The sequence below is a fragment of the Microchirus variegatus genome, assembly GCF_963457635.1.
Source record: "Microchirus variegatus genome assembly, chromosome: 3".
In the NCBI taxonomy this organism is placed as follows: domain Eukaryota; kingdom Metazoa; phylum Chordata; class Actinopteri; order Pleuronectiformes; family Soleidae; genus Microchirus; species Microchirus variegatus.
In genome coordinates, this window is record NC_139804.1 from 33915630 (window position 1) to 33940348 (window position 24719).

The following is a 24719-nucleotide window of genomic DNA, read 5'->3' on the forward strand; positions in this document are numbered from 1 at the left end:
ACACACACACACACACACACACACACACACACACACACACACACACACACACACACACTTACACATTATGACCAGATTATAATTGCGTTATCAGTGTCTGACACTTTCTTCAGCTCACAGCCAAGTCTTGTCCACGTACAACCTGTACTTATACTTAGAAGTAGTAATAGTAGTAGTAGAAGTACTAGTAAAAGGGAAGCCTGTGGAAAAGGGAACTTGGCTTGTAACCAGAGGGTTGCCGCTGCTCCTAATTCTAGAAAGGTTTCCAGTAGATGATGGATTAAATGCAGAGAAGGAATCCCCCCCTGCGGGACTGATAAAGGACACATTTATTTATATATAGTAGTAGTAGTACATAGTAGTTTTCTTGTTATACAGGTAGTTGTGTGCACTGTTGAATATGTTGTTGTTTACATTATTTTTCCTGCAAGACGAGAATATTTTAGATCCATGACATGTGACAGAAACACAACACCGTGTGTGTGTGTGTCCTTGACAGTGATGTGTGTATTTCCAGTGTTGTGTATTTCTGCCTGAGCAGCTGTGCACGTCCTCAGTCCTTCAGCATGTCGTATAGCTATATGCACAGCTCAAACCGTGTGATTTCGCTTCGCTGGTTGACATAAAGTTTCCGTAAAAACAGAGTGAATATGAGCCTCCGTCGGGCCTCCTGTGTGTATAAGTGATATACATCATGTATGGCTCGTACTGAATTTATAAATCTTTTATACAGCGTCTTTGAAGCCAGGTTCAGACTCTTTTTTTTTTTTTTTTTTTTTAATTATGCATTTGTAGATTTTCAAAGTAAGTAGTAATTTGATTTGTGGGCCACTCAGGGTTCATGTTTTTTTTACTGTCCAGTCTCTATCACATATGAATGTAGACCGAACGGGAATTAATCTGTCTCTTTGTCGCCCTCTGCTGATCACACTCAGCATCTTTCTTATTATTTCACCGACTATAAAGGGAGAGAAAACGCCACCAAATGTGTTTGTATTTGTGACCTTTTTAGGGTCTTTTCTGTTATAAAGAGACCTTACATAGTGAAAATGTGTAGCGCTGAAACAATTACTCAGTGAATGGTCAAATATTCATTATTTAAACCAGTGGTTCACATTTTTCAGCTTCTTAAATGTGACATTTTTCCAGTTTCTTTGCTCCATGTATCAAAGAAATCATTAAAACTGACCAAACGATTAAAGGTGCATTTTGTAATAAATCTAAAGCAACTGGCCATAAAATCCTACTAATATGTCACAGAGACTCAGGAATAATGTTCATATAACAAACTGAACTCACCAACAACAACAATACAGACAAAATATTTGCATTAAAAAAATCTCATCAAGTCATGTTTATGTTTTGAAATCATGTTTTGGCATCTACCAATCATTGCAGTCAGTAGAGTCTCAGCTGCCGAGCAAACACGGGTTGCCAGTTACGTCAGAAAAGGAAACCTAAAAGACCTCTGCATTTTGAATTTGGGTGTAGTAACAGTTTTTGGCCACATTCTTACATATGGCGCCTTTAATAATTGATAGATTAATAGTTAGTTGCAGCTCTACACCGATGATGTTTGAGGTGTTGGTCAATCACAACACTTCATTTGACAGTTTAACTTACGCCGAGACAGAATATTATAATATTCCAAGACAAAAAGGATTCTAACGTCAGTGTTAGACGTCATAAAGACCTCTTAACTCTGCAGGGGCATTTAAAATATTTATGTTATGTATACTAATGTTAAAACCCTGTCTGTACATCTATAAGAATCCTTTCTGTGTTGGTATGCTCTGTTTCCAAGTACGTTAAACTGTCAAATTACCCTTGATTGATGCTGTGAGACACGTGGCCTCCAATGATTTGACTCTGAAACATGCAGAGGTTAATCAGAGTCTCTAAAGCAGGGTTTCTCAAAGTTTTGATACCTGAGGGCCAATTTAGGAACCCGACATTGGACTGAGGGCCTCCAAAGAAAAAAAACTGAAAGAAATCCCATTTAACTATGGCATCCAAAATTTGACAAAACTGACATACTATACTATGTTGTTCCAAAATTTTACAATATTTGGGGAAAAAAAGTTTTTGGTCCAAAATTTGACAAAAACGTCATACTATACTAAGTTGTCCAAAATGTGACAATTTTTTATTTTTTTTTATTTTGTGCCAACATTTGACAAAAACGTCATACTATACTATGTTGTTCAAAATTTTACAATTTTTGGGGAAAAAAATGTTGGTCCAAAATTTGACAAAAACGTTGTTCAATACTATGGATAGTAGTCCCAAATTTGACAAATTTTGTCAAAAAAAAATTTAGTCCAAATTTTGACAAAAATGACATATGCCGTTCCAAATTTGACAATTTTTTTCAAAAAAAAATTCGGTCCAAAATTTGACAAAAACGTCATACTGTGTCACTATGTCATCCAACATTTGATGACATAGTAAATACAGTTGTACAGTTTACACTTATTGGTCTGTATCCAGTAATGTCCAATAAACATTTAACAAGCTTAGTTGCTCCTGGATTAAAACTATCAACTGTAATTCATTGCGGGGCCGCCAGAAATGTTTCTGCGGGCCGCCATTGGCCCACGAGCAACACTTTGAGAACCAATGCTCTAAAGTGACCGTAGGTGTGGATTAGAGAGTTTAATGGTTGCTTGACTGTTGGCTGACCAAATGAATGGAAGTCAATGCAGTGTCTTTAGTAGAATAGCTGCAGGAACCTGCATGTGTGTGTGTGTGTGTGTGTGTGTGTATGACTTAAATGTTTGATGTTGAAGCTCTCATTCACATTTAAAATTCATGATTTTTTATGTTATGAATTTTTTATATCTTATAATACACACATGACATAGTACATTTCATGAATGAAACAAATCTAAACGTTATTTAATCAACAATCTTTATGTAAAATGAGTTGTAACAGGAATGGAGGAGGAACAAATATGTTTATACTTCTGCATACTCCTTTTCAAACATGTGACTAGGTCTGTCTTTAGTATTAGTATAGTATTAGTATATTAGTATTAGTAACCAACACTAACCTTAACCTTATTATAGTAGTAATAGTATTGTTTTAGTATCATCATCAGGTGTCTGTGAGCTGCAGTTACCCTGCTGTCCAGTAGGTGGCAGTGTGGCTCCTGTTTTTATTTAGTTTTTTTTTTTTTTTCTCAGTGCCAATTGAAAACTTTGTTGATCCCAGTGACAGAAACAACGATAAACAGCAGGAAGAACGTGTCAGTGAATCGGCTTCAGGTGCTGAATGATGGAGTGGAACTGAACACACACACACAAACAAACAGAATTCTCTAACCCTAATCCTTACGTCTAAATGCCTGTAACCCTAACCCTAATCCTAACCCTCAAAAATCCCCTCAAACGTGTGATCACCAGCCACAATGTCTTCACTTCACTAAAATGTCCTCATTTCCTATGGATTACAACGTGTTTTTTCTTTTTTTGTTGGGTCGTCACAAAGACATACTTACTGTACAAGTACACACACATGCACATGTGTATTGTGTGTTTGTGAGTCAGTGTTTTTATTTACGTCCCCCTCTCTCTTTATCTTTCTCTCTCTCTCTCTCTCTTTCTCATCTGCCCACTCCATTTTAGGGGGTTTAGCTGCAGTGTGTGAATGCGTCAGTGTGTGTGTGTGTGTGTGTGTGTGTGTGTGTGTGTGTGTGTGTGTGTGTGTGTGTGTGTGTGTGTTTATAAGCTGAACACATCAGTCATCATCATGTGGTTTTCTGTGGTTCATGTTTGCCGCTGCAGTACAAGATTAATCTGCTTTAAAAAAAACACACAAAAAAACACACAATTTTTATAAAAAATCCCTCAGTTAAAATAAAAATATTGACCGTTTTGTTTCTCTTCACTGCAAACTCTCCGTCCTGAATGCAAAAAACGGGAAGTAAAATAAAAAAAAGAAAGACATCTACTTATATATATATATTATTAATATATATATATGTATTAATATGTACAGTGTGTACTCGGTTTTGTGTTGTTGGTGTTTTTGTGTCTGTGACTTTCTGCTGGCCCCTGATGAGGCAGGCAGTCTATTGATTAGGAAACATACCTGAACACACACACACACACACGCACGCACGCACGCACGCACGCACGCACACACACACACACGCACACACACACACACACACACACACAAACACACACAAACACGGAGTCCCAGACTGAAGGACAGAAAATCCACTGAGGTGTCACCACAACTGATCACACAGCTCATTAACACCCACTTTGTGTGTGTGAGTGTGTGTGTGTGTGTGTGTGGTCATACATGTATGTGAACGAGTTGATGATCAGATTAAAGTTCATTTCTTTTTTCTAATTGCGTCTAAAGTGTCTTTTTACACATCTTAATTTAACTTCGACTTACCTACCTGTAACGTTTGTGTTCAGTGTTAACGCACAAAAGCCCTTGAGATTAAACTGTGAAAAGGTTTCATCGTCTAAAACACAAACCATGTTTGACCACAGTACATCAACTGTCCTGTAAATAAGTGAGGATGGTGAGGACGGACACCAGAATGAATATGTAATAATAGCAGGTGATAGAGGACTGTGCGAGAAGAGAAAGTGTCATTCTTAACCCACCACCAGGGGGCAGATTCCTCTCTTTAAACCGTACCGATCTGAGAGCGCCACGCGCATTTACACCTGGTAATAACTCTAATAACTGGTCTCTTGTGACCTCACCGAGATCTGATTGCTGTCCGACCGTCGTCAAACACCCCAACCCTCATTCTGCAAAGATCTCCAGCAACAGATGAAAAAAACACCGAAAGCAAAGGAGAAAGTTCAGTTTTTGTCACCGCTTTCACGTTAGCTGTCTTCTGAGCCACCGACGTATTCCTGAGACGCATTGGAGACTCGTTGCATTGTCACTTCTGTCTCCAACCACCTGCTGAAGTGGTTTGACAGATTTTCTCATGGCATTTATCAACACATCAGCACCCATCAGTTAGCAAGGTACTGGACCTATTTAGGAGAACTTCTTGAGTCCTGTCTCTATTGATCGGTTAATTTGAAGTTAATGATTGTTTCGTGTTGAACCTTTATGTCCTTGGATGCTAACTTCGTCACTCTCGGGATCTTCGCTCAACAGACTTGGGATCAGTTTACTCGGGATTCTACAGAGGAGACGTGAGGCTGATCGACTGATCAGCTGCGAGTCAGGTGGAGCTCACACCTGCTGAAGAGAACAGGATTCATCCTTCAAGAGCAGATCGTAACGCTGCAGTCGCCTCGTTCGGAGAGTCGTCTTTACTTTTTGACGCAGGGGGAAAGAAGACGTGTTCTACGAGCGGAAAACAGTCGAGAGCAGAGGATTTGCACGGTTTCACGTGAAGCCCAATGTATACTTCTGCGTAAAGTGCTCCTAGTCGGTTACGGAGACCCCTCTACGTCGACGGAGAGTCTCTGGCTGCACAAAATATTTTTTAAGTGTCCGTCACTCCGTCAAGGGACAACGGAGACGGCAAGGACTGCGATTGGTCCTCAGGACAGGCCGAGCTAACGCTGCTCTGTGCCGGCCACTGTGCGCTACGAGGGTCCACAGAGGCGGTGCTGATCACCGCCGACGACGTCGCTGCCGAACTATAAATACGTCATATCTTAACACAAACACCACATGTTTAGACTCTAAATTGCTAATTTCTCGCCTCAAATGATCTTAAAACTCTTATTCAGCTGCAACAACAACAACAACAACAGTCTTTCTCTCTCGGACGCTATTGCTCACTGTAGCCAGAAGCACAACAACCTTGCGTAGCGACCCCTACTGATCGGGTGGGAAAATTGCAGTGCGTATCCAGCACCACGACAGAGGACTATGAAGGCTCGATGGGTCTCCGTGGTTACGCAGTCGGAGAAGTAAACTGTGGCCTTTAGCCGTGCTCGGATAACCCCGACGTATTTCCGCTCACGTAGCTGTTGTGGTCGGAGCGGAGATTCACCGCAGACTCGCTGCATTCACGCGTCTCTTCAATGTGGACACAATGTGTCTCCAACCACCTCCTGAAGTGGTTTGGCAGATCGGATAACAATCCGTCCTCAGGTGTATTAACACGTTTTCTGACAAGGGGGTCAGATGCTACGCGATTGCTCTCCGATCACAGAAAACACATTTTATCATTTTAAAGCTCCCGTAGAACAGTAGAATAGTAGTACCAATTAACTCTGTAGAAGAATAACGTCAGTTGTGGAGGTTGTTTCACGAGCGACAGTGTCTTCCGACTCCGGGTCAAAGTCATAAAAGGGACTGCGGCGGGGAGTCGTGACGAAACTATTTAAAAAATGTTTAAAGGTGACATAGAGTGGTCCTGTTGCACATAAATGTTAGTTATGGAGGTCTACTTACATATATTAACTTGTTTTTATGGTCAAAAACCTCCTAGTTTCTGTAAACGAGCCGATAGAAATCCTCTTTTCTGACGGTGTTTTTCAGCCGCGATGTTTCAGAGTGAACTTTCACCCCCAGAAGACAGAGTCTTGTGATTGGCCAGTACTATCCAGCACATCCGTTCTCAGAAGCGCAGCGCCCCCCTCTGGAACGGTGGATGCACTGCTCCTCATTATCAAAACATTGTTTTAACAGTGTTTAAAAATAGCTTCGTCACGACTCCCCGCCTCAGTCCCTTTTATGACTTTAAACCGGAGTCAGACCCAGAGTCAGAAGACACTGTTGCTCGTGAAACACCTCCACAACGGACGTTATTCTTCTTCTGTGATTCAATGTACGCAACCGGATGTGCCCGGACTAGTGCCCGGAGCAGGACGATCGGTTGTTCAGGAGAACCGCTGTTTACGTAACTATTACGGGATTTTCAGTGATCTCGTTGAGCCCCGAGATTACAATAAAACACAACGTTCTCAGCAGTGGCTGAACTGTTTGTTACGAACCGTCAGGGCTTCGTAAACAAGGTAATGACGCAGATACACACCAAAAAAAACAGCGATAATAGGAACTTCCGGTCTAGTTCCGCTTTAAAACAATGTTCTGATAATGAGTAGCAGTGCATCCACCGTTCCAGAGGGGGGAGCTGCGCTTCTGAGAGTGGGTGTGCTAATTATGTCACTTCCAGGTACTGGCCAATCAGAAGACAGTTGGGAAAGCTCTCGCTGTCTGGCCAATCACAACACACTCTGTCTTCTGGGTGTGAAATTTCAGTCTGAAACAACGTGACTGACGAGAGCTTCAGTAAGGAGAGATTTCTATCGACTCATTTACAGCAACTAGGAGGTTTTTGACCATAAAAACAAGTTAATGTATGTAAGTAGACCTCCATAACTAACATATATGTGCAACAGGACCACTCTATGGGAGGTGTAAACGGGGCCTGGTTGACGGAGCGTTCACCTGCTCTCACCTGCGCGACATCGCCTTTAAACATCTGGATACGAGGCTGTGGAAGTGAAACCTGGAGCTGCGGTTTCTGTTCACGTGTTCCAGGATTATGCAGCGTCTGATGTAGGAGCATCATGAAACATGTGGCAGAATATTTTTAGGCGCTTCTTCTACACCTCCACCTCCTGTCTCTCTATCACTCTCTCTCTGTGACTGGTGCTCTCTCTCTCTCTCTCTCTCTCTCTCACTCACTCTCTCACCACTCTGATTCTCTCTCAGCCTCTTGTCACATACAGCAGCTCTCAGGCAGCGAGGAATGAGGATGAGGAGGAGGAGGAGGCTCAGGCAGGAGTAAAGTGGAGCAGTTCTGTTGTCCGTTGGGTTTTTTTTTTTTTTTTTTTGTTCCGCGCTTCGTGTCGGTATCCTCTGTTCTTCTGAAAGTTGTGGCAGCGGGTGAGTGAAGAGGCAGCGGTGTTCAGGTGATTTCATCACACCAACACGATGCAGCAGCAGACCTTCTCCGGTTCGTCGGCTCGTGAACGCGTCTCTGCGGCAGCCATGTGTTTCCATCGAGGAGTCGGGAAACGACACCATCTCATCTCGGTCCTTTGCCGCCCGGTCGCTCAAGCTGCCGACAGGTCGTCTTCGTGAAAGTGGAGTCGACCGAAACTTTCCCCATTCCTCTAGAAACTCAGGAAACAGGACTCCTCCATACATCAACGTCTAAATTGATCGGTCGATCGTGGAGATCGTGATGAAACAAACGCTGTGAAGGCGCAAACCTGTCTTCTGGAAACAAGAGGTTCAAGATGGAAGAAGTGAAGCAAACGGATGAAAGTTGTCCTAATTCATCTCAGACCTTCAGCCTTTGAAGAAACTGGCGTTTTTTTTGCCATTTTTCGTGAAAGGGTGAGCCAGAGAAGAGGCTTGCAGCAACGTTTCTGTCTCTAACGATGAATCGACCATAGAGCTGAAGACAAATGTTTCCCACTGGACTCATTGGACATTCCAACATGTCTCCTGTTTGGGATTGAAAGGTCCTCGGATTACTTTGTGCTCAGTGTGCTCCGCTCCACCTCGCGGGGGAGATGGCGGCGGCCATCGCCAGCTCCCTGATCCGACAGAAGCGGCAGGCCCGCGAGTCCAACAGCGACAAGGTCGCCACCAACAAGAGACGCTCGAGTCCCACCAAAGACCCGAGGTCTCTGTGCGAGAGGCACATCTTCAGCGTCTTCGGCAAAGTTCGATTCTGCAGCGCAAAGAAAAAGCCCGTTCGCCGGAAACCAGGTGGGTTCTGGAGAAGGTTAAACACAGTCTTTAGATATCAGAGGATGAAGCTGATACTGATACTACCTTTGAATCATTTCAGTTAGTAGAGCTTTAGCCACTCCAGTACTTGCTTACTTGTTTGGACGTTAGAGCCTCAACCCAATTTTCACCACATGAGCAATATTTCTTACACTCTGCTGGACTTAGTTCATCGTAAGATGGTCAGAAGTTTCTCTGGTGGTTGCCGTGCAACCCAGCGTTGTGTAGGTGCTTTACGTGAGTTATTTGTGGCACAGATCATGCGTGAGTGACCAAAAATGTCAGCATAGTTTGGAAAAACCTTTAACGAACCAGTGACGTAGGTACATTGTCCATTACAGTGTGCCCATCTGGTGTCCGATTGACAAGATAGACCAAATTTAATTCCAGTTTCCAATTTCCAATAACTAATATATTCTTCCACTATCTGCTGGTAAGGAAAGTATTTCCCCCCTTCATGCAGACACAGAATGAGCACGCTGTCACTTGTCATCTGTTGTCAATGTGGTGTGAGTGAGCACAATTATCCCCCCCCCCCCCGAAACATTTAATCTGAGGCAGTGTCATTGTTGATCAAGATTATTTGTCGCTGGCCGACCGTCTGACGGATGAGTGCCAGTGCTAATACATGTGTGTGTGTGTGTGTGTGTATATACTGTATGTGTCGGTGCTTCCTACTGTCAATAAAGCTGAATTACTCCTTTAAAGGATGAGTTGTCTTTAACACATCTCAGTGCAGGAAGCAGCATGTGATTGTGTGCTTTTCCTCAGACATGATAAAATTTCACAGCTTGTTGTCACACACACACACACACACACACACACACACACTCACACACACACACTGGTTTCCACGACTTCAGAGGACATTGCATTGACTTACATCTGTTTCCTGAAGACCTTAACCATAACTACTTCTGGCCTAACCCTAACCCCAACCCTAACCCTATCCTTAACCATCTTGAACTCCTTGAATCAATACTTCACTGTATGGCACAATTTATTTTTAAAGACAGGGGTGTAAGGGCTGCCGTATAAGCCTCATAATTGCACAGATTAATTCGCACAATCTCTGTCGTTACATCACTTGTGGGATGGAGGCTCTTTGTCCTGAGCTTCTCTTCGTGAAATGAGCACAGGCAGACAAAGACGCAGATGTCCTGACACCATCCCTCCGAAGAAAGGCTCAGTCTGTCCACACTGACACGTATTTATAATATTACACTTATTGTCTCACTCTTTCTTAAACACAGTTTCTTTCTCGGGGTTGTTTTGCAGTGCAGACAGTTTTGTTGCTGTTTCACTGAGGGGACGAGCGTGTGCAGCTGCTTAGTAGAACTCTCTCTGAGCTGCCCTGTGATTGGTGGGAGTTTAAAGGAGGAGCAGAAGCCCGGTTCTTTCTCAGATCACTCCATTTACAGACAGATAAAGGTTATTGTGGAATTAAAGGTGTATTATGTAATAAATCTAAAGCAACTGGCCATAAAATCCTCCTCATATGTCACAGAGACTCAGGAATAATGTTCATATAACAAACTGAACTCACCAACAACAACAGTACAGACAAAATATTTGCATTTAAAAAAATATTTTGCAGACTGCAAATCATGTTTATGTTTGGAAATCATGTTTTGGCATGTGGCGCCACCTACTGCCGTCTACCAGTCATTGCAGTCAGTAGAGTCTCAGCTGCCGAGCAACCACGGGTTGCCAGTCACGTCAGAAAACGAAACCTATAAGACCTCGGTATTTTGAATTTGAATGTAGTAACCGTTTTTGGCCACATTCTTACATATGGCAACTTTAACAAAATAAATGTGTCGCGTTTTTATTAAAGTTAACACTTTTGTGCAAACTTCAGAAGTTGTGTGTGTGGATGCGAGGCGTAACCATAGCAACAGGGATGAGTGAATGTGGAGTTTCAGGACGTCTCCCTGCCTCTCTCTTTCTCTTTCTCTCTCCTGTTTCTGTGTTTAATGGCCCACATTGTCATCTGGAGCATTTCTCCATCTCCTCATCCCTTCATCACGTCCTCACTGTCTCGGTTTATTTCCACGAACAAAGATCCTCTGTGGAGCCGAGGGGAAGATGAGTCACTCATGGGGAGGGGAAAAATAAAAAATTAAATAAAATGTGTCACTCGCCACCAGATATCCTGTGTGGCGCAAAGAAAAGTTTTGACACACTTTAAAGTGAAAAACAAGGATCTCTGTTATCGTGGACGTCCTGGAATGATGATCGTGATAGTGGAAATGGATTTTATTGCGGCGTGTGATAATATTGAATATTTTACCACCCTTAGTGTGCTCACTCCAAATGAAATGTTCCAGTCAACTTCTGTATCATCTTTCCAGGACAGCAGGAGATCTACGTACATGTGCACATATAGACTGACCGTAGAGATGTTGACTCGCCTCCAGAACACGGCGGTGCTAAAGCACAGTGGTGTTTTGCTGTGAAGAGACGAAAGCAGATAATGTTGCTCGCACACAAGTTAAAACCCTGAACCTGAATAATAAATGTAAGTTTAGAGCAGTGATGGGTCCTGAACTGACTTTTGCTCTCTCTCTCTCTCTCTGTGTGTGTGTGTGTGTGTGTGTGCACAGAGCAGTTGAAGGGCATCGTCACGCGTCTCTTCAGCGAGCAGGGTTTCTTCCTGCAGATGCAGCCTGATGGAACCATCAGTGGAAACAAGGACGAGAACAGCGACTACAGTGAGTCTCTGCTGCTGCTGCTGCTGCTGCTGCTGGGACGGTTTTTAAATGAGGGAAATGTAACAGACTCAACCTTTAAAGGTCCCATATTATACCCTATTAACCCAAGTTAAACTAGGTCCTGGTGCCCTAATGAACATGTCTGTGTCATGCTTTAGTCAAAATATCATAAGGATGAAGCACAATAGCAGTTCAATAACTCTGCCAAAACAGCCTTTTTCAGAACGCTCGGTTTTGTGCCTGGTCATTTACATGTGAATGAGACCTAGGTAAACACACATCCACTGCTTCCAGGGGAGTGTCGATCTAACTGTCGCCACTTATCACCTATTGTCATGCAGCGTCGTCACAACCCCCGCTCCATATACCCCATACTAATACCCGTTGTTACTGAGTTTCCCTGTAATGCATAGAGTGACCACAATTTTGGCTTCTCGGGATCATAAAAAAATCGAAGAAAAACGATTAATGCGTAGCGGCGTGTATGTAAATTCCCATGCTAGAAAAAGACCCTGAACACACCAGTGTTACTGCGGCTGAAAGTGACGTGTGTGGATCAACAACACGAGGAGAGAACGTGGAAACACGACAGAAAGGAAGCCTTTGGTTGAGAAGAAATGTAGGACAACATCTACATCTTTCTGCAGTGCTTTCAAACGCGTGCTCCTCATATCACCGATCCACACACGCCACTTGCTAACCGCAGGCACGTAACTGGTGCGTTCAAGGTGTCCCTCCAGCATAGGAATTTACACACACGATCAACAACAAAGGGCTTGTGAAGCTTGTGAACATTTTTTTCATAAATAAAATACATCCACTGGACACAAAAATCTTCTGAGGCTGGAAGTTTGTGTAAAACACTTTGCTCCGCTGTGCAGCCACTCTTCCTCCCTCGCCTGCAGTCTCGTATTTCACAGGGACAAGGGGGAGCCACGGTGGAGCTGTGAAGTACTCTACCTGGCGGGGTGCCAACATTCACGGTGAAATGTCCGCACTGTCATCCCTTGGTCAGGAGGTGTAAACATCCCGTGTTTTATCGCCTATACTTACACAAAGTGGAACCACTAAAACATGACTGAGTCTTGTTTTTTCACATTTTGGGGACTGGTATGGCCCACTGAGTCCCAAATATAAGTACTAAAAGATTAAAAAGTTGATTTTGCACAATAGGGGACCTTTAAACAACCATCAGGAAACATCAGTTCACTCACGTTGGTGATAATGGTGTTACTTTGAGAGAACCACTGGTCCAAACCAGTGAAAACATGAAGAAAACATGATACTTGCTCATTTCAAAAGTCATGTCTCTGTCTCTGTGTCTTGTCTGTCTCTCGTCGTTCCAGCTCTGTTTAACCTGATCCCCGTGGGCCTGAGGGTCGTGGCGATGCAGGGCGTGAAGGCGGGACTTTACGTGGCCATGAACGCAGAGGGATTCCTCTACACATCAGTAAGAGGCACAAAGCAGACGCTCAGTGTGTGTTGATGATGTCATGTCAAAGATCATGAGTGGTTGTGATGGAGTCATCATGCAACAGCATGGCGACGTGATTTAAGTGTAACTAAACCACTTTTTTTTTTAAAAAGTGAAAGCCAGTGTATATGTGCATCACAGTTTAGTGTAAAGCATTGGTTCTCAAAGTGCGGCCCGGGGGCCAATGGTGGCCCGCAGAGACATTTCTGGCGGCCCTGCAATGAATTACAGTTGATCGTTTTAATTCAGGAGGTACTAAGCTTGTTAAATGTTTATTGGACATTACTGGATACAGACCAATAAGTGTAAACAAAAATACTGGGTATTTACTATATAGTGAATTTTAGTGTATTATTGTGTTATAAGCTGGTAATAAGCAGGTAGCTACAGCCCCCAATTACTAGCTATTTACCCAGTTAATATCTGGTAACAGAAATGTGTTACTTGGTATTAACCTGTAATTAGAAGGTAAGAACAATGGCCAAACTGGGTAATTACCCAGTAAATTATAAATCGTTATTATATTAATGCTTAAATTACATTATATTAACGCTTATATTACTTAACGCTAAACTGTCGAACTGCAATCTGGTCATTAAAATTATTACAAGTGGGATTTCTTTCTGGTTTTTTTTCCTTTGGCGGCCATCAGTCCAATGTTGGGTTCCTAAATTGGCCTCAGGTATCAAAACTTTGAGAACCCCTGGTGTAAAGTATTGAAATACGTGTAGCTACTGCCTCTCTGGTCAAACACCAGCTACTGCATTCAAATTTTCTTCATTGGCTATTTTATGGTGCTTTCACACCTATAGTTGGATTGCTTTGGTCTGCACCAGTCAGAAAAACAGACGTGGGTAGTTGGGCAGAGAACTGAGGTTCCGAGGCGCTGACGCACCCGGTGGAAATCCGGGGTTATCCCTTATCTCATATCCATTATGCATTAAACTAGACCGTTTCGTCCCATTTGGTTTGGTTGCTTTCATTTATCCGCCCTACTTTGGTACGAATCATATCAAAGTAGGGCCTTGGATAAAGCGGTCCAAGACCGGCCTGAAGGGGGTGGTCTCGGACCGGATTATTATACCAAATGCTGTAGGTGTGAAAGCACCCTCAGACCTCGCTTACATCACTTGTCCCAGACTCCTCCCCCTTTTTAAATGCAGGAACTATTGCTCTGTGGTTTTTCTGCACCTTGTTACTCTCCCTCTCTCCTCTTCGTCCTCATGGAGAACTCAGCCCGCTTCTTTGGCATTTGGGTATCAATGTCATGTTAACTTGGTGAAGTGATAATAAAAATAATAATAATAATTGTGATTCCTTATATTACAGAGAAAGATGAAGTTAATTGTGAGGTAATTCTTGACTGTGGTCGTGAGTAAAGCAGATCACAGATGCAAGCAGTTGAAAATAGCCGTAGACGTCCACAGGATGAGAGCAGCAGAGCTGTTGAAGAGAACATTTGGTCAGGATGCTTTTAACGATAGATTCCACCAGCCCTTTTCTAGGGAAGACCCAGAACACCTTGGTGTTGTGTCTCCCACCTGTCCAGGGAACACCAGGGAACCCGACCTTGGAGAACAGGAAGACGAGTAGATTGATGCCGCATTGTAAAAAAAAGAGTCATGAATAAAGGATGAATCCAGATTAGTTCATCCTGTGTTTTAGTTTCAGACTCATTTTACATCTCAAGTTTCTTATGAAAAAACCCCCCCAAAAAAAACGCAACAACAAAGGATTTGTTTTCAGGCTATGTTTGGACACAGGAATAATGATTTATAATAATCTAAGAGGACAGATGCGGAGACGGAGAACAGCTGCTTGTCCTCGCTGAGTCCGTCCTGTATTATTCATGTCTGTCTCTTCCATCAAACTTTAAAAAGCTGTTCTTTCGTGAGTGAAGATGGAGGAGGAAGTGCTGTGGTTCCTGTGTGAGACATCGACGCTGCTTTGTTGTTGAGTTGAAGACGAGCGTTGGAATGGGGGAAGTTCAGCGAGTTACTGAGGGGCTGAGAGGTTTAATGGGGAGCAAGTGGAGTCTGCTGGAGAACAGGTGTTACAGTGTCAATGGTCAGAGGAGGATTTTTTACCTTGTGTGGAACTTGTTTTTGTTCTGCTCTGATTGACTCTGCTCCTCCTCGACCACCTGTTAAAACACACCTGTTATATCTGGAGGGGAGTTTTGAGGGAGACCGAGTCAGACGAGGATCTGGTGAAGACTGGAGCTGAGAGCCTTGATGAGATGTTGAACTGCAGGGTCTTCAGGAGGTCCAACGCCTCCACTGAGCATACACACAGTGACACAGTTAGGTTTCAGCATCTCCGTCTCAACAGAATCTTTCCCGGCTGCTTTTTGTCACGTTCCATTGCTTCGAATGCTGCTGTTACTTCAGCGTGAGTGGCTGGGCTGAAGTCTGTTCCTACAATCGTCACCTCAGGCTCAAGTTGTGGAGGTTCTTTGGGTTCTGGCAGCTGCTGCACTTCCTTTAAATTGAACCCATCTCACAGTTTCCTCCTTCATGGATGATCCCTTGTTCTTCTTTGATGAACATGGTGCTGGTGTTACTTTATATTATATTATATTATATATAGACCTCGATTATGTCTCTCTTGGCTGCAGCCTGTTCTGCTTCACTTACCATATTCTAATTAAAGGCTCTTTTGTCACATTCGTTCTTGACCTGCATGTCTTTGTAGGCAATATTCATGATTTCCTACTTCTTCTCCACAACATCTTGATCTTCTCCTTGTTGAAAGCCCGAAAGAAATTCCTCTCTTTGGTCAGGGATACTCGTAGTTTGTCAAAAACAACATTTTTGTCCTCTTGTACAGGCATAGTGAGGCAAAAATGGTAAGTTTGTCGTACTTTGAATCAAAATGTTTCTTCTTTATCTTCTGCATCTTCCTTCCTTGGACAAAGAAAATCACTGGAGTTGATTCCCTGTGTGTTTTCTGTGTGTCAGGATGTGTTCACAGCAGAGTGTAAGTTTAAGGAGTCCGTGTTCGAAAACTACTACGTCATCTACTCGTCGACGCTGTACCGGCAGCACGAGTCGGGCCGCGCCTGGTTCCTGGGCCTCAACAAGGACGGCGTCATCATGAAGGGGAACCGGGTGAAGAAGACCAAACCCTGCTCGCACTTTGTCCCCAGACCCATCGAAGGTCAGACACACACACACACACACACACACACACACACAAAGGTTGTCACTGATGTCATTTGTGTGTAGTTGTGAACGTTATTTTTATATTTTGTTACATAATAACATTTATGTAGTTATTTGTATTTATGTTTGACTATTTGTTCAATACGTTAACGGTGTCAATGCTAACGTTAACGGACATTCATTTCCATGACGACTGACCGGGAAAAAAGACGCGCGTGACGCCATGTTTACGTGCGTCCAGGCCTCGTTTACCAGTTAGCTACGTTAGCTGTGTTTGCTCCTTTAGCGCCGATAGCACGCCGATAGCACGCCGATAGCACACCGATAGCACACCAATAGCAGAACTGGATCGGTCTGTTTATTAAACGAAAAGAGCAGTGCTACAAATAACGGGGTCGTACCTATGTTCCCCGGGTCCTATGTTCCCCATTTTCCCCAAAAAAGGTCCACTTTGTATGTGACAGGGGAACATAGAACTCTTTTTTTGAAAAAGGGTAGGGTTAGGATAAGGGTTACAGAAAGGGTCCTATGTTCCCCGGTCACATACAAAGCGGGGAACATAGGACCCGGGGAACATAGGTACGGTCCCCAAATAACTAGCGTACCTGTGTACTGCGTATGTGTGCCTCTGTTTTTAAAGTTAAGCGTGACTTAAGACTCAATTTAACAATTGCGAGTCACGTAAAAACATGGCGCCACGCGCGCTTTTTTCCGGTCCGTCGTCATGGAAACAGAGGCCGTCAACACTGTTAACGTGCCCAGCACTAATTATTTGTGTTTCAAATAGGAAAGCACACAAGTTTTCTTATTTATTTTAGTTGTTTTATTTATGTTTATGTTATTTAGATGTTGCTATTTATTTTCCTTTAAAGAAAAAACTACTTTATAGGATGATGATGACACACACCTCCATCACTCATTATCACTGATACGATTGATATCGCTCAACTCGACGAGTCTCTGCATTATGGTAGATTAACATGAACACCTGTGACGAGGATGCAGGAGGCGGAGCTCTGTCTCTGTCTTTGTTTGATGTGGACGGGACAGTTTGGACAGTTTGGACAGTTAAACAGGTGGACGGGGTGTGGAAAAGTGAGGCGCTCAGGTGAAGGACATCCTCTTGTCAGTGTGAGGTCGAGTTGGAGCTCTAATATCACAGATGGAGGAAACATGAAGCTCCATTTCAGTTTTCTGCTGCTCTGTCTCCTCCCCCCCCTCCACCTTCATTTAAAAATACCTTCATCGCTCTTCTCCTCTTCCTCTCTGTGACTCATCCTTCACCTTGAATGTCTCCCCTTCACCCCCATTTCTACGCACACCTGTACCTATATACACACACATACGTATATATACATAGTGTTTAACATTTATTTGAACCACCTGTAATATTTTAGAAATCTTTCAAAAACTTTGGCAAATAAAAAACTGAATTCACCTTTTTATACCCAAATTTGAGCTTTTAACCACTAAAACGAAGTTTTCTCTTCAGTAATGGAAGTAAATAACTATAATTTGAGAAATTATAATAATGTGCTTTACTGTTGTTTTCTGTTTTCATGTTAAACAGTAAATTTGAACATTTTATTTTATATTTTAGCATTAAAAAGATCATTAAGAGCTTCTACTTACTACCCTTACAGAAACCCTGTCATATATAAAGTACCTTAAAGGGATACTTGAGTATCTTAGCAGAAAATGACTTAGGTAGAAATTTAAGTCACTTTTTTAAAATATATAATATTGCTTACGTAAAAGTCTTAAAGTATATGACATTTACTTTACTTAAGTATCAAAAGTAATTGTCTCATATAAAATGTACTTAAGTTTTATTTTAAAAAGTGAGGAGTTAGGATTGAACCATGGTTGCTCAGTGGTAGGTCAAGTGGTCTTTCAACTGACAGGTTGTGGGTTCACTTCCTAGTCTTTATGTGTCCTTGAGCAAAGACACTTAAGCCACAACTTCTTCTTCTTCTGATTTTATTTGGCAGTGACGAGTAACAAAGATAGTGAGAGGAAATGTAGTGGAGTAAAAAGCAGAAGTTGCTAGAAATATAAATAAAGTACAGATACGTGAATTTTGTAACGCTAGTTTAGGGCAGCTGTGGCTTTGGTTGGTGGTCCTAATACATTTGTTAAGCACTGTATATTAGGGCTGTCAAAAGATTAAAATTTTGAATCTGATTAATCACAGGGTAGCTGTGGATTAATCACGATTAATTACCATTCGTAAATATGCCAAAAAATTCTAATTTTCTCTTTATATTGTTGTAGGAACGGAGAGATAAATAAAGTATGTGAAAATATAAATGTAAAGAACAATAAAATACTGTAAATAACTTGTAAAAACCTATACAAACTCAGTAAAAAATAAACATAACATTGTAAAAATAAAAACACATTATAAGACAATATAAATAAATAGAAAAAAAAAAATGCTGTAAATAACTTAAAAAAAAAAACTATACATTGCACTGTAAATAACTCACATTATAAACAAAATATAAAGTATAGAAGTTAAATAGTTTTCTTACTAAACCCACAGCAGGAAATTCCTCATCAGCACTTTGAAGCACTGCTTCTACTAGTTAGCATTAGCGTTAGCGTCAGCTAGCATTCTGACGCTAATGTTAGCTGCTGTCTGTGTCCCCGTTAGTTAGACAGTGACTGTTAATGTTATGATTATATCATTATCTGCGCCAGCAGCGCCACTTACACCTGTGTGTCTTTCTTTCTTTTTCTTTTTTTCTTCCTCTTCTAACTTCCTGATTGATAACTCCTCTTCATTTTCCTTCAGCTTCACACAGGTTAACGTGAGGAGACGTGGGGCCCCTTTAGGGAGGTTTCCTACTGAGATGTCAATGCAAATCAACCCTTGTTGTTTAAGGGAGACGGGGATGCAGCTGCTCACTGATGCATTTAGGCTCCGAGTGTCTGGAGCCCCCATATCGGCTCGGGGCCCTAAGCAGTTGCCCGCCGCCTTGCCTGTTCATAGACTGCACGTCTACTCGTAGCGGGATGAAAGAGAGAAAGTGTGTTAATGCGTTAAAAAAATTAACGCGTTAATTCCACAAATTAATCATCCTGCGTTAACGTGTTAATTTTGACAGCCCTAATATATATATAATATAAAGTTCATAGTATTAAATGCTGACCTGGTTTGGAGTAAAATCTGAGCTCATATATATCACAGTGTCATCAGCATAGAGAGTGTTTCACCGCCTCTGCTGGTTCATAAACTCTGCTGCGTTTGCCGTCTTTGTAGATATTCTAATAATCCATATATTGACGATGTTGTGCTTCCTCCCCTCTGCAGTCTGCATGTATAAGGAGCCGTCGCTGCACGAGCTTGAAGAGAAGCTGTTGAAATCATCACGGAGCCCGACGATGAACAGCGAGGAGCGTGCGGGGATCCTAGAGCAGCAGAAGGAGCAGCCGGAGGACTCCACAGAGCAGGATGGGTCATAGCCTGCAGCGCCCCCCACAGGAGGAGGAGGAGGAGGAGGAGGAGGAGGAGGAGGAGGAGGCGAACTCCCATTTTAACACTCCCTCGGTTCAGCAACAACAACGACGACGACAACCACACCAACGACGACAACGCCACAGCGACGATGGCAGCCGGGCGACGACAAAGAAAACAAAACAAAACAAAAAAAAATCATAGAAAGAAAAAAAATCTTCTTGCTCATAAAAATATTTTAAATCTAAGGGGGCGAGGGGGGGGGGGGGGGGGGCTGAGGGAAGGGGCGGGGCTTCTTTGAGAAATCAGGACATTGATTATGATGATGATTTACATTTTATGCAAAAATCCCTGCTGAAACAGCAGCAGGAAGCTAGCACACCTGCTCTTCATCGCCACTGTAATCATCATCATCATCGCGGGCCGCCATTTGTCATATTTGCTTCACGCTGACTGTTGGAGTGGAGCAAGCGCTCGGAAACTCCAAAGCTTTAAAGCCATGTAGGAAAATTCACTTCACGCCATTTCGATGAATGCAACCACGCGCGCACTTTTGACACGTCACGCTGCTTCTTCTTCTTCTTCGTGTTGTTCTGTCCGGTTAGAAAAGAAACGTTTGTTTTTTACTTCTTCTCCAGCTGATTTTGTCTTATTTTATTGTTTTTATTGTTGTTTGCAGACACTACTGTTTAAAAAAGAGCTAGCGGGGAATTTGACTTGAGAGAGCGTTAGCCTCGTCCAGGTGTGGATCACTGACAGTCGCGCTCCTGCCGATCATTTCCGTGATCCTGTTTTTTTTACATCGGTTTCGTTCCGTCCTTGCAGCAGAAACATAAATAATCTATGAGATGATGGTCAGCTTTAAAAAAAAATACATTAGTAGGAACTCATTTGCACCAGTTTCTGTCACCACGTTAGTTCCTGTCAGGTTTTTGAACGAGTTTTCAGACCGGCGTTCGTTCTTCTACGATCACATCGTGGCCGAGATCACTTCATCGTATAGAGATGGACTTAAAACTGACGTTAAGCAGCAGAATAATGTAAAAAGCGGTCCGTTTCTAAAATTAGCAGCAGGACAGCGAGGTGCACACAAATGAAACGTGTTAGTTTTCTGCCTGTAGGGTAGTGAGTATTGATTGCGGTGGTATATTTATGTACGTTCTTCCGTGATACAAAGGAGTCATTGAAAAGATAAGCAGCTTAACTGTGCCACGCCGATCCAGTTCTGACAGCACAGAGGAGAGCGTCTCGCTCACCTGTACACAAACCATCACACAACAACGCCGCACGACAAGGTACGACTCGACATGACAACACAATAAAATAGGAATAAATACATGTGCGTACTTAAGGTACGGAAACTCGACTCAGACTCGACGACTCCACCTGCTGCTCTCGTTTTTAGGTGATTCAGTGCATTAGATTTTACATTAAATTAAGTCAGGAATGTCATGCAGGTGATTGTGTCTTTAAGTGTAGAAATCTGCACTAACACTGTATATTATCCTTCTTCCTTTTATCACGCAAATCAGATCGTACTTTAGTCGCAAACATATTTTGAACGTTTGTATTCCTGCTACTGTAGAGTCAGACAGACAGACAGACAGACAGACGGGTGAATGTTGATCAAAATCACTTTAGATGGTTATGGACTTAAAGGCCTCTCAGCTCATGGAAACAAAGTTCAGACATTTGTCACAAGGTTGTTGAGCAAAGCAAATATTTAAGTGTCGTCAAAGCGGAGAATAACACGGGAAACGCGCGGACGCGTTCAGGTGTCGGTTGACGGGACTTGGTGTTGGTGACACTGCCCTGCTTCACGTAGATGAAACATCACACTGCCCTGAAACGTGCATCATGCATCTGAAAATCACCTTCACCAGTTTAAAGTTCACAGCCAGTCATTTAAAAAAAAAAAAAAAAAGATTATCTTGTTTTCCAGAGTGGCGTCATTGCACTGCCTTTTTACCGACATTTAGACATTTAACCGACTTCTTCTCTTCACTTAAACCCCGTGAATGACCAGGTTTCCCAAAAAACATGTTCAACATTTTTTCACGTTTACAAAAAAAACAAAATGTCAGAGCCCACTTAGCAAAATGAACCCTCGTTTATTTATCTCTCTTTCTCTATCACTGCCTTCGTTCTCCTGCGGAATATAATATATATATATAAATATCATTTGTACAGGTTGTTTACATCTTCAGGATTTAATGATTTAACAACGACAAAACTGCTCCCCCCCACAAAGACTGAAAACTCCACACTCAGGTCGTTTTTTGGGAAACTTGATCGTCTTCCGTCAGCCGACATGATAAAAACAAACATACGTGACGCATTTGATTGTCTGCATGTGGAGAACTGTGATGCATGCTGCTATTTGTGCTGTTTCTGCTGCAATGTTTAAACCTGACGTGTCAGAATGAAGCGTAGGGATCAGGGGTCGAGGTCGGGGACGGGGTCGAGATCAGGGGCAGGGGTCGAGGTCAAGGAACGGGGGTCGAAGTCAGGGACGAGGGTCGAAGTCAGGCCCCAAGTTTTTCCCTTATTGTTTTGTTTTTATATCGTGTATTTGTGTATTTAGTGGATGAATGGATGGACAGATGTAGGGGGGAAAGGGAACGTACCAATCACAGTCCACCGCACTGCCTCAAGAAAGTCTTCCAGTTTGAAGTTTTGACTCGGTCCACGTAGAGACGTCAGAGTCCACGTCGTCTCAAGTTCGTCGCCCGTGAATGTTTTGTCTTCCCCAAAGCTGTTGGTATCGTAATCCAACCATCTTTCAACAAAATTAATCCAAAACGACTTAATCTAACGGTGCGTTCGATTACCATGGGAGAAAAAACATGGACGGGTAAAGATTTGCACCAGTTTGTCAGTTTTACTTTGATAACTTAAACGTTTGCGTGACGCTATGGTTGTGAATTTTTAGTGATAATGTTAAATCCATTCTCGCCTTTTAAGGCTGTTTCTTAGAACAGACACTAAAGTTAAGACAGAACAACGGTCGACTCACACACTTATCACTTAGCAATAGTCACGATGATGATGATAATGTTGTTGTTATTATTATCATTATCACGATGACATTATTGGTGATCATTAAAGTGCAGCTGAGTCGACCTGTTGACCTCCAAAGTCGGCCTGTAGGCAGCGCTGTTTGTCCACAGCACTGGCACAAAATGATGATGTCATTAAAGCAACAAAGAGGAGGAGGAGGACGAGGAGGAGGAGGAGGAGGAGGAGGAGGAGGAGGAGGAGGAGGAGGAGGAGGAACAGTTGCCGAGTGGAAATGTCTTGATCTTTCTTTGTGTTTGCTGATGTTTGCACCTTTTCTGAGACACAGTCATCTATCGCATCATATATAAGAAAAAGAAGAAGAAAAAAAAACGCCATCGCAAATAAGCCGCAGGATTTAAAAGATGATTGAAAAATAAAAAAAAGAATCATAGAAATATTGAAGTGTGTGACTCGTTTTTTTTTTTTTTTTTTACTTATTTACAGAGCTGTGGGAACCAGCCTGAATTATGAAGGCTCAGTGAAAACATGTTTTATAAACATGTCAGATTAAGTATATGATACTTTTAAGAGTATGTCGGGTGATTTATTTTGCTGTAAGACTGCCTTTTCCAACGGATAAATTTCGTAAACTGCTCACTCTCCTGCACCAAAGCCCATAGGGAAAATCGGTAAAAAGTAAAACCCGTGTCCCTGTGAGCTAAAAATGCTACATTTCTTAATGGAATTTTGTGTAGGAGAAAACTGTATAACAGCAAGATGAAGCAGTGAACAAAATATTCTTTAACAATCGTAAATTTACCGTGTTGTGGAGTTTAATAGATGAGCTTTTTGCTAAGTGGTTGCACAAGAACTATCCCTTTAAATGTTCTGTTGCTCTAAGTCTGAATCCAGTTGACAGCGTCCAAAGCAAACATGTCTCTGAAAGTTATTACAAGAGGACATGAGATATGTGAGGTCATTGTTGAGAGTCCAGTTTCAACAACAAAAGAAAAACAAACACAACAGTAACTTATGAGCCACGAAGCAGCACTCACAAACTAAGATTTTGTTTGTATTCTGAAAAGACATCAACCTCAAGTAAAGTAAAGTGGAAAACAAACACTTTAAAGACAAAACTGATTGAAAAACAAATTCAATCCTTGTGTTATTTACAGAAAACACTGTTCTCACAGTGACTGAAACTCTTTTTATTCTACACTAGTGCAGTGCCTGTAGGAAGTATGTATTCCCATATTGGGAGCTGAAGAAGATTTTTCAGTTATGCTAATGCATGATAAGGAACATAATAGGCTATAATAATAACTAGAATGCATTTCCGGGGGAACTGCAGAGTGTGCTTGCTCAGGTGCATTTCACTTATGCGAGCAGCTTGTAACTTGTGTCAATTTCCACATAACACTGGTTCTGGCCGGATGAATGATTTTCAAAAATTCATAAAAATTATTCCTTAAGAGGTTTGCAAATATTTTCAATGGACCCTTATTCAGGGCGATGCCGACTATTATGATGGTAAATTGTAAGTCATTCTGAAAAACTTTTTGTTTTTGTAACTAAAGTCAGCTCACTGTCAAAGTGCATCAGGGCAAATGGATAATTTCCTGAATATCAAAAATTCATTAAAATTATTCCTTAAGAGGTTTGCAAATATTTTCAACCGATCCTTGTTCAGGGCGATGCCGACTATTATGAAGGTAAATTTCAAGTCATTCTGAGATACTTTTTGTTTTTTTGAAGAAAGTCAGCTCACTGTCAAAGTGCATCGGGGCAAGTGGATAATTTCCTGAATTTCAAAAATTCATAAAAATTATTCCTTTAGAGGTTTGCAAATATTTTCAATATATCCTTGTTCAGGGAGATGCCGACTATTATGATGGTGAATTTCAAGTCATTCCGAGATACTTTTTATTTTTTTGAAGAAAGTCAGCTCACTGTCAAAGTGCATCAGGGCAAATGGATCATTTCCTGAATTAAAAAAATCATATAAATTATTCCTTAAGAGGTTTGCAAATATTTTAAATGGATCCTTGTTCAGGTCAATGCAGACTATTATGATCGTACATTTCGTATCATTCCGAGATACTTTTTGTTTTTTTGAAGAAAGTCAGCTCACTGTCAAAGTGCATCAGGGCAAATGGATCATTTCCTGAATTTCAAAAAAATCATTAAAATTATTCCTTAAGAGGTTTGCAAATATTTT

The 24719-nt window shown here is 42.0% G+C and overlaps 1 protein-coding gene across 2 annotated transcripts in view; it reads left to right on the forward strand.

The window, feature by feature from the left end:
* LOC310925270 (fibroblast growth factor 12-like) overlaps positions 1 to 19735 on the forward strand; it is a gene marked incomplete at its 5' end in the record, with an annotated part of 34132 nt that extends 14397 nt beyond the window's left edge. Inside the window, 5 exons of one of the 2 annotated variants that reach the window (XM_083887171.1) lie at positions 8470 to 8668; positions 11296 to 11403; positions 12750 to 12853; positions 15838 to 16036; positions 19358 to 19735. In XM_083887171.1, coding sequence (XP_083743297.1) covers positions 8470 to 8668; positions 11296 to 11403; positions 12750 to 12853; positions 15838 to 16036; positions 19358 to 19509 — 762 coding nt within the window. In that variant the 3' untranslated portion in view covers positions 19510 to 19735. Of the gene's footprint in view, positions 1 to 8469; positions 8669 to 11295; positions 11404 to 12749; positions 12854 to 15837; positions 16037 to 19357 lie in introns of those variants that run through there. The other variant, XM_083887172.1, reaches the window with a different exon arrangement.
* Between the last annotated feature and the right edge of the window lie 4984 nt (positions 19736 to 24719).